General features: G+C 45.1%; 1 protein-coding gene across 3 annotated transcripts in view; it reads right to left on the reverse strand.

The window, feature by feature from the left end:
* The window catches only part of Rev1 (REV1 DNA directed polymerase), a 66,526-nt gene extending 58,296 nt beyond the window's left edge, over positions 1–8,230 (reverse strand). Inside the window, exon 1 of one of the 3 annotated variants that reach the window (XM_090336502.1) lies at positions 8,030–8,230. Coding sequence is in view for 2 of the 3 variants with exons in the window: in XM_090336500.1 (XP_090192626.1) it covers positions 4,511–4,590 (80 nt within the window). In the remaining variant the exon portion in view is untranslated. Of the gene's footprint in view, positions 1–4,510; positions 5,135–8,029 lie in introns of those variants that run through there. The other 2 variants (XM_090336500.1, XM_090336501.1) reach the window with 2 other exon arrangements.
* Positions 8,231–11,118: the final 2,888 nt, after the last annotated feature.

Consider the following 11,118-nt stretch of genomic DNA (forward strand, 5'->3'; position numbering starts at 1 on the left):
ATAGAGTAAAATTTTGAACCTGATAAAAGGCATTTAAGAACAAAAAATGCATGACATGGTAAAATATGGACGAGAGAGGGGACTGAGGCAGAAAGATCAAGTTCAAGTTTCCTATGTTACAAAGCAAAAATACCCTATGAGTTACAAAAATACCCTCTCAAAAAAATTAAATCATAATCATAACTACATAACTCCTGGAAGGTAAAAATGCAAAAAAATTCATTCTCAAGAATCCTAATGTAATAATGATGGTATCTAGCCAACAGTTATTTTGTAAGTAAATATGAGGTTTCTCATTTTGTTTTTTATAAGGTCCTGCTAAGTCAGTCAGGCTGGCCTTGAAACCTACATATTATAAAACAGACTAGCCTTGAACTCTTACTCCTTCTACCTCAGCCTCCTATAGTGCTGGAATTACAGACATGAGACACCCCACTCAGCTAATTAGCTCCTCTTAAATTTGGGATATCATCTGGAATGAATGAAGCCAGCACACAATGTTTTGATTCCTTATATACTGAGCTTGTACAGAGATAAGACACTAAAAGAATAATTCACATCAATCACAACCAATCTTTTTTGCTGTTATTTATATTTACTTAGTCTTATAATTTGCGCATTGGTGTCAAAATCACATTTTGTGGTGGTGGGTGCTAGGATTTGAAATCAGGGCCTTATGCTTACTAGGCAGGTGGTCCACAACTTAAGCCACACCCTTAGCCCTTTTTGCTTTAGTTTCTTTTCAGGTAGGATACCAAGCTTTTTGCTGCATCAGCCTAAGAATGCAATCCTATCTACACCAAATAGGAACAAGGCCAGGCTTGTTCTCCAGTAGGGTCTCAGTCTTTTCGCCCAGGCTGAGATTACAGGCATTATTCATCTTGCCCATCCCTAACAGTCCTCTAAAAGAGAAGTCAAACTCTGGTGGATGAGCAAATCACTTGCCCACCCAAATGAAAAGTCTTTTAACTGCTTTATAAAGAACATGATTTTTTAAAATTACTTTTTAATCATAAAAAATTTTTGAATACTTCATATTTTAACAACAACAAAAAAGTTCCCTAGGCCAGGAGTTTGGCATAGCGGTAGAGTGCTTGCCTAGCATGCACAAAGGCCTGGGTTCGATTCCTTGGTACCACATATATAGAAAAAAAGCCAGAAATAGTGCTGAGGCTCAAGTGGTAGAGCTCTAGCCTTGAGAAAGTCCAAGGACAGTGCTCAGGCCCAGGATTGGCAAAAAAAAAAAAAAAAAAAGTTCCCTTTTTGTCTTTTTTTGTGGTACTAGAGTTTTAACTCAGGGCTAGCAATTACTGATCTTGCTTATTCAAGTGATGTTTTACCACTTGAACCATGCCTCCAGCCCTGCTTTTTTGGCAATTATTTTGGAGATGGAGTATTACACTTTTCTACCCAGGCTGACCTCAAATAGAGATTCTCTCGATCTCAGCCTCCTGAGTAGAAAGGAGTACAAGCTTGGGCCCAGTGGTGGCTTCAACTTTGTCTTCTTGAAATCTGAGATACTGTGTTTAGTTGTTCCCTGAGTAGCCCAAGGAAAATTTAATGTAGCAGGAAATGGCTTTATTTTTGAAGGGCACAGTCTAATTCATGTCTTCATTATTTGCTACACTGAGACTGAATATTAAGAAATCAATCTTGTAGGTTTTACGTGAGATGAAGTTGATGGAATGGGTCTGAATTAAGCTGATAGTGCTATTATTTTTCATATATTTTTAATCCTACAAACAAAATGCAACATTGAAAGTATTCAATATTCAACTAATACTTTCTTGCTTAAAGTCAATAAAAATAGCATACTTTCTGAGCAACTATTAATGAAGCCTCTTGAGGCTTCAGGCTGTCCACACATTCTGGTCAACTTTCTTTAAAACAAACAAAACAAAACCACCACACCTAGACTCTTATCTCAAATTAACCAATAGACAACAGGAAGTGGGGATGTGGCTCAAAGGGTAGGGTGGTAGCCTTGAGCTAAAGGTCTGAGGGACAATGCTCAGGCCCAGGGGTAGGACTGAAGAGCTCAGAGACAGCACCCAGGCCCAGAGTTAGTCCTATGATCAAAAAAAAAAAAAAAGAAACCACACATACATAGAAAAAAGCTGGAAGTGGTGCTGTGGCTCAAGTGGTAGAGCCCTAGCCTTGAGTAAAAAGTCCAAGGACAGCGCTCAGGCCCTGAGTTCAAGCCCCACAACTGGAAAAAAAAGAAAAACCAAAACAGCTTGTTCTTGGCTCTTTTCTTGGCTCTGTGACCATCATCTCTACATCTCTAAATATTCAATGAGACATCTCAACAAATAAACTGTCACACTGTGCGTATTTCATGATTTAGCCATTAATTTTGAGATACGTTACAGGACCAAACCTTTCAAATTGCTTAAGGGTGAGGCCCAATACTTAAGATCCTACTAGTCAAAGTTGAGTCTGAGGAAAAAAAAAAAAAGGTGTTTTACACACTACATTGAAAATTAACTTGTGGGTGGGAATGAGAGGGAAAAACTGGGAGAGATCAAGGGAAGGGGTGACATTGTCCAAAAAGAAATGTAGGGGGGGTGTGGGGATGGGAGGGAAATGGGTACCAAGACATGTGAAAGGGTATCAATGTATGTGAATTAATGCACCTTCTATCTGGCAAATATCATGTAACCCTTTTACTAATTACAATAAAAAATGCAAAAAAAAAGAAATGTAGGGGCGGGGAGTTAGGCCTAGTGGTAGAGTGCTTGCCTCGCATGCACGAAGACCCAGGTTCGATTCCTCAGTACCACATACATAGAAAAAGCAAAGTGGTGCTGAGGCTCGAGTGGTAGAGCTCTAGCCTTGAGAAAGTCCAAGGACAGGGCTCAGGCCCTGAGCTCAAGCCCAGGACTGGCAAAAAAAAAAAAAAAAAAAAAAAAAAGAAATGTACTCTTTAGCTCATTTATGTAACTGCAACCCCCAGGTACATACATCACATTTTACTAAGAACAAGGAGACTAAGTAAAAATAACTGTTATACAGTAACTGCCACAGGTAAGACTTTTTAGAAGTAACTCAAGTGGCATTAGCTCAAAGTACTGATTACTAACAAAGTAATTGGCTCCATCAATTACTTCCTATTTCTGAAAATGCTCTTAGAAAAAAATAATCTAGGAAAGGGAAAATAAGGTTACTTTAAATTTGAATTTAAAGATCAGATACCATTTTGGGGAAAATCTTTAATGAGAGAAAGCAGAAACTGAGCATATTAAAGATATGACAAAGTATCTTTTCCTTCCTAAATATTAGAAGACTCACAACTCAACTGGATCTTCAAGGATTTTCCTATCTGAGGACAGGAAGCCTCCAGCAAGTCCTTTTATCATTGCACTCTTATCTCCAGTGGAACTTCAAAGGGAAATACATAAAAGCCACTGTGGGTGGCAGTTGAGATAATTACTCTAAGCATCTTCCACAGATCAATTAAAAAAACTGACTTACACATTAAGTTCACTATTCTCTGCAGTTTATTTTTTAATTTGTTCAAGACATCCACAAAACTGATGTACAAGTTTGCTAAGTAAAATTTCAGTAGCAAAAAAAACTCATCCGAAAAAGTAGTATAAAAAATTAACTAGCCAGGCCAGGAGTTTGGCCTAGTGGTAGAATGCTTGCCTAGCATGCACGAAGACCTGGGTTTGATTCCTCGGTACTGAGGAATCGGTGCTGAGGCTCAAGTGGTAGAGCTCTAGCCTTGAGAAAAGTCCAAGGACAGGGCTCAGAACCTGAGCTCAAGCCCAGGACTGGCAAAAAAATGAAGTAGCCAGGTTCCGGTGGCTAACTCCTGTAATCTATCTATTCAGAAGATCTGAGGATCACAGTTCAAAGCCAGTCCAGGCACTAAAGTCCACTAACGTCCGTGAGACTTTCATCTCCAATTAACCACCAGAAAACTGGAAGTGGTGTGTGGCTCAACGTGGCTGAGCAGCAGCCTTGAGTTAAAGAGCTCAGGGACAGTGCCCAGGCTGAGAATTCAAGCCTACTTTAATAATAATAATAATTTGTACTAGCTATGGTAATTCATGATACTTAGAGCTAGTACTGTAGTTAAGAGGTCAGCCTTGGCAAAAAGCTAGACCCTATCTCAAAGAACCAGCCAGGCATAGTACTTAACATCTCTAATATCAGTGACATGGGAGTCCGCAAGTGGGAAGATCACAGTCTGAGGCCAGCCTGGGCAAATACCTGAAAAATAAAAATAGCTAGGATGCAGCTCAAATAAAGGAGTACCTGCCAAGCAAGTGTGAGGCCCGGAGTTCAAACCCCAGTACCACCCTATTCCCAAATAAAGGAATGAATTCATCTTCATTTTATGCCAAAATACAAAATCCTAAGTCAGTAATTACAAACAGTTCTTAAGTATATAACCAGGACCTAAGTACTTTATACATACTAGCTCAATTACTCACAGTAATCCTATAAAATAGGTAGTATCTTACAGATGCACAAACTGAGGCATGGTGAGTTATTAACTTACCTATGCATGGCCACACAATCAGTGAATGCTAGGAGCCAGGACTGTCCAGAAGAATGTTCAAACCGACTACATCTGTTCATTTAATAAATTTTACTGAGAGCCAAAAGCACTAAGTTCTAAAAGTAGTTGGCATAAGCATTAGGGATAAAACTATGTACAACTCAGACAAGATCTCTGCCCCATAGCAAGGTAAAAGTAAGTCCAATGGAAGAAATCAGTAAGTGAACAGTGTATCTTCATCTAGTAATAAATACTGGTGGGGAGGGAGTGAAATCTTGAAGTGGCAAAGGAAGAAGCTGAGACTGGATTCTATTTTATGAGTCAAGAGAAAGCACCTCTGAAGTGATGACATGAGCAAAGATCAGAAAACCTGAAGGTAATAATACTGACTACTTAAAGGGGTGAACCAGGAAAAAACAGGACAGCATCATCAAGTTGGAAGAGTTTGTTCAAATACTGTGAGACTGATGTAGTGTAAAGAGTAGCACACAAAATTAGAAGCTAGCACCTGCCAAATTATATACAATGGGTTTAGGATCAATTCTAAATGTTACAGAAACTTTTGAGAATTCTAACTTTTTTTTTTTTAAAGAAGATCACTAATAGTTATGTGGGGAATGAGAGAGCAAGAGATACAGAGACATCAGTGAAGACAATAATCCATAGTCCAAGCAAGAAACTAGAACTTAAGATCTCAACTTCTATTTGTTACTAAAAGAAGATCCTGCAAACCTAACCATTCACAAAAAAAGACTTCTGAAACAAACTCTCGTAGAGTAAAGGTGAACAAATGCAGTAGTGGTACACGCTAGACAATATGTGGGTGAGGACAGGAGGGAAAAACTGCAGAGACTGAAGGAAAGGTGACCCTGTTTCAAAATGAAATGTACTCATGACTTATAAAACTAACCTTTCTATACATTTTCTTCCTTCCTTCCTTCATTTATTTGCCAGTCCTGGGACACAAACTCAAGGTCTGAACACTGTACTTGGGCTTCCCTCAAGGCTAGCACTATACCCCTTGACAGCACCACTTCCAGCTTTTTCTGTGTATGTGGTACTGAGGAATCGAACCTGGGTCCATGCTAGGCAAGCACTACTAAGCCAAACTCCTGGCCCTATACATCATTTTTATAATAATTAAAAATTTAAAAATCTCTCTTCTTGTGCTTCCCCTTGGAGAGACATTAAAAAAGTTTTAAATATCTATTAATATCCACGTTAACGGTTCAGCTGGTACTATTAAAAGAAACAAATAAATAAAAATTCTTTTGGTGTTAGTACCCAGGCTTGAACCCCTGGCCTCAAGCTCTTATTCGACTTTTTCACTCAAGGATAAGTATTCACCACTTGAACTAAACTCTTTCTACTGGTTAATTGGAGATGAGTTTCTGCCTGGGCTAGCTTCTGATGACTCATCTCAGAAATCAGGATTTCAGGTGTAAGCCACTGGGGCCAAATCAACACCTTTAGTCTACAATTTAGATCAAGAGGTGCCTAATACTGCTTGTGATTAGTTTTCCTTTGGTTCATGTTACACAGTAAGCTGCAATTGGGGTAGGTGGGGGGGGGGTAATAATTTACTGAGTACCCACTATATACTAATATCCTTAAAAATCTTTAAGAACTCATTTATGATTCAAGTGCCCAAAGAGGAAAGTGGAACACAAGATCTTCATTCTACAAATCAGGAAAAAATCAGATATTAGTAATCTAACTTGTCCAAGGTCACACACAGTTAACTGGCAGAGCTATCAAAGACCAGGCCACACTAGCCAGGCACAGGTGGCACATGTCTGTAATCCTAGCTACTGGGAAGGCTCTAAGGCTTCCGATTGGAAGCCAGCACTGGCAGGGAAAAGTCCATGAGACTGAGATCTCCAACTAACCTAACCAGAAAACCGAAAGCAGCACTGTGGCTCAAACTGGTAGAGTGTTAGCCTTGAGCTGAAGAGCTCAGGAACAGTGCCAAGGCCCCAAGTTCAAGCGCACGACCAACCAAAAACAGTAAAAAATCCCCAGACTATTAATATTAACCATGGGCACACACACACTTATTAACAATGATTGGGTTACTAATAAGTAGTGCTTCATTCTCTTATGCAAATGAATTTGTTGCAGATGAGGGAAAGAGATTCAAACAATGTTTTGAAAAATATTTCCTACTCCTACTTGACCTTATATAGGTAAATTAATCTTATGTAATTTTTAAAAAAAACAATCAAAGATGCATTATTTATTAGAAAAAGAGCTAAAAGTTTATGACAAAAGTCAGGGTTTTGGTACAACCCGGCTGCGTAGTATCTAAGAAACTAGGGGTAAAAAAGATAATCATCAGACCACATGGTAAATGGCAAACAAAACATCTCAGGCGCTAAGAATATTCCTGTAAAGACATCCTACAAGGGGGACTGTAGGTGAGCTTCCAGTGTCCAGCACAGTAAGCACAAGTAGGAACAAGCTAGAGTATTTGCACAAGCAAAACCAAGACTACGTGGGAAAGTAGAGCCCCTACATTGCAGAGTTAGATGGATGGTAACCATAGTTTGGGTTACTGTGCACACTGCACAAGAAAAAGAGCCGAGGGATGGCGGGTCTTACTCTACTGAGGATGCAGGGCTCATTCCTGGGCTAAGCCAGGGAGCAGGCTGGTGCTCAGAATGGAGGCGTTGTTACATGAAGTCACGAAAAGCTTTTCCATGGCAAACTAGTTTCCACGAGTTTCACCTTCACCATCCAGTTTCTAATTTGTACGTGGCCGGCCTGAGGGGAGATGGGGGCAAAGCCGGAATCTGACCTCTACCACCTGTCATTTTATCCTAACAGGAGCGCGCCGTGGTCTATCGAGTCACACACACGGCAAGGCCCGCGGCCCGTGTGGGCCACGGCGGGACTCGGTGCTGCGGGCGCCGGGGAGGACGGCGGGGGTAGACGCCTGCCCGTCACCGGGACGGACAGCGAAGACGTGGGGAAACCAGTCACCGCTGCCGTCGGACGCGGACTCGAGTTCACCCGTTCGGGAGCACGGGGAGCCGAGCGGCGCGGGAGGAGCCTGAGCACCGGCGTCCTTCCCGGGCGCCCCCACCACCGACTCCAGCGGAGCAGACGCCCGAGCCCGACGCCGCGCGCGAATGAATGGCCCGCCCGGCGCCGGCGCAGGAAGCAGAGTTCGCGGCCGCGGCGGCCGGACGCCGAAGGGAAGGGCCGCAGGCGCCGGCGGCCGGTGACGGCCGGGAGCGGGCGGCGGCGCCGGAGCGGCCGCGCCGCGCCGCGGCGGAGGGGGAAGGGGAGGTCACGCGTTACATAACCCGGCGGCTGCCGGCGCGAGGGGCGGGCGCCGCCGGCAGCCCAGGCCGCAGAGGTCAGGCGGCGAGCCGGCGGCCGGCGCGCCCCTCCACCGCCCAGCGCCGCCGCCCCGCGCCCGGCGCCCCCGCCCCCGGCCGCGCGGTCCGCCGCGTCTCCGGCGACGCGTGCCCGGCCGCCCCTCCCCCACCCCGCGCCGGCCCGGCCGCCGCTCACCTTCCGCTTTGCCCCGGCCCACCATGCCCGGGCTCTGCCTCCACCACCGGCCTCGCGGGTGCCGCCGCCGCCTTCGCACAGTGCCCTCGCCCGGGGCCCAGAGGAACGCCGAAGAAGGCGGCCGCCCGCCGCACCGCGGTCCACGCTCCCCCTTCAGTGGCAACGCCGGCCTCGCGCCTCCGCGGCGGCTCCCGCCCCTCCCCCTCCTCGGGCGCGCGCGCCCCTAGCTCCGCCCCCCGCGCCCCGCTGCGGCGGCCGACCACGCCGCGCACGCGCCCGGCTCGCGCCCGGCCCCAGGCGACCCTGGCGCGGCGGGTGTGGCGCGGCACGACGCTCCGCCCCCTCGCCGACCCGCCCTCCGCTCTCGCCGCCACCGCCCGCCGGGGGCAGCGCCTCGGAGGCACGTGACTGTCTCACGCGCGGGGGCGGGGTCTGCGTGGCGCGAGTGCGGGCCGCAACCTCGCCGCCTCCGCGCCTCCCGCTCGGGTCGTGGCGTCGCGTCTCGGCAGGCCCGCCCGCCCTCCTCCCCTCGGGCTCCGCAGTCGCTACAGGACTGGCTTTAAACCCCCGGGGCTCGGCGGACAGGCGCCCCCCGCCCGGCTCCGCTGCACCGCGATTGATGTGTAGCGACATCTAGTGGGGAGCGTGGCGTGCGCGCCGACAGCTCTGTGTGGGGCCGAGGGGGAGTCCGGGCCCGCGAAGGTTAGTGCCGGGCTGGGAGAGGAGGCCGGGCCGCCCGCCCCGCCTCAGTCCTTTGAGCCCCGAGACAGCTGGGCCTGGACGTGTTTGTAAACGGTCCGCAAGTGACCTGCAGAAAGCGTTTAAAAAGGAAAACACTGGTTCATGGATGAATCCAGTTAAGGGCAAGAGGACCGTTTTCCTCCTAACGGTGCCGATTGCATGTAAGACTGCATGGTTGTTATAAAAGTCTTTTATCATAGTGGGCAAACGGGATGCAGCCTTCTTACAGAGGCCCTGCGACTCTCCCATACTTGATCCGAAGTAGCTGAAAAAGAGTTTGTACTTAGGAAAGAGTCAGTATTCTTTTCAAAACTAATTTGCAGACCTGGGACTTGTTTCCTGGTAAAGTAGTGGGGGGGGGGGTCGTTCTCCCACTCTTTTTCTTTCCCCATTTTGTAGACTTCATAAATTCACTGACGTAGGCATTCTTTTCCCTACCCTAGCGAAGTCAAGACTGCCTGGTTTTCTGGGATCTAGAAGTTAAAACAAATGGGGCCACTCCAATGGTCACAGCCAGTTGCCATACCAGAGGGGCAGGTACTGAGTTGATACCAGAACCAGTGACAACCCTTTGTCAATTATGAGGCTTCTTTAAAAAAAAAAAGTGAAGTAATGCACCTTCTATTTGGCGAATATAATGTAACCCTTCTATTAATTACAATAAAATATATTTAAAAATTATCTCTAAATGGCAATTATTACCACTATGGAGAAATGGCAAATTGATTTTTCAAATTGAAATACAATCTGTGAAGTCTATAGGAAATGCACCATTGGATTTCAAAACTGCAGTTTTGCTTATAATCAAGACAAAAAAAATGTGGTTTCTTAAGAAAACTTTGAGCTAATTGACCTCGGCAGTACTTTCATAGAATTTTATAGCACTATATAAGTGAATTTGTTACAAACTAGTGTCAGCTTCCAAATATCTTGTTCTCTAGATAAAATAGGATAAAAAGATGAAAAAGAGAATAAAATTGTAGACATTTAGAATCTTTGTTATGAATAACTTCACTGGAATTTTAGTCTCTAGAATGTTGTGACTTCTGCCACCCCATAACATCTGAAGACAACTTTTTTCCATCTTATTCATTCATTCACCTAATGCTATTTATTCTCATCAGGATTATCTTTCCTATCTAACTTTGGAGAGGGCAAATGATATGGCCAGTGTGCCCTCCACACACACACACACACACACACACACACACACTCACTTGGGGGTGCTTTGGGGCACTGCATATTTTTTCTGTTCCCTAAACTTCATTAAAATTCATTTTGAAAACTCAATCACAACTGGTATCTCGAGGGTCCAGTGCAGAGACTCCTGCAGGGACTGTCCTTGTAAGGACAAGCCTTGTCTGCTAGTGTATTACATCTGGATCTGGCAATAAACTCTTTTTATAACATCTACACTAGTCTCCCAAGTACCAAAAACAGTAAATAAGAGCATGAAGCCATTAAAAGAAAAAAAAAAACAGGTTGACAAGTCCTTGGGGTGGTGCAGTAACTCATGTTACTTCATGACGATGCAGATTGTTCCAAGACCACCTGCCATGATGAAAGATGAAAATAAGAAACAATGAAAATAATGGAGGATGAGCTCCAGCCCACACAGAGATAGGAAGTGGAAATCAGAATGGGTTTTCCACTACAGGTTTATACTCATATCACACCTTTCACAAAACTCTGGAGGGTTCCACAATTAGCTATATGCACTCATCCTGCATGCCACTCACTTTTATATCAGTAGACAAACACGTATTTCCTGCCCTCAAAGTGTGATAAGGGAGGCAAATAAATACACCTGCAGCACAGGTTCAGAACTACCACCTGAGAACAATCTATGGAGCAAACAGGGAGTATACTGATCAAGGAGACTGCATAAAAAAGTGACATTGCAGTCAGCTGTGGGGAATTCCTGTAATCCTAGCTACCTGGGAGGCAGAGACAGGAAGATCTAGAGGTCAAGGACAGATCCAGCTAAGTTAGGAAGTCACTGTGTTGAAATTAACATATAAGCAAAAAGGGCTGGGAATACAGTTTAAGTGTAGGACACTTGCCTAGCAAACGTAAGTCTCTGGGTTCAACCCCCAGCACGGGGAGAAAAGGACAATGGACTTCTCAGTAAAGACTGAAAGATTAGTCCAGTTAGTTAGGGAAACACTGCTTTCAGAGGTATGGGCATGTGCAAAGGCAGAGAAGGGTGGTAGTACAGGAGATATTCAAGGAAATGCAGAATATAAAATCAGAGTAACATGGGCTGTGGGGACTAATACACTTTGGTGCAGAAGCCAGAAGGGGTCAGAGCACGCAGGGCCATGAAGTGTCCTAATGTGTTTTGACTA

Source organism: Megascapheus bottae, chromosome 7 (genome assembly GCF_031878675.1).
Source record: "Megascapheus bottae isolate mThoBot1 chromosome 7, mThoBot2.hap1, whole genome shotgun sequence".
Lineage (NCBI taxonomy): Eukaryota > Metazoa > Chordata > Mammalia > Rodentia > Geomyidae > Megascapheus > Megascapheus bottae.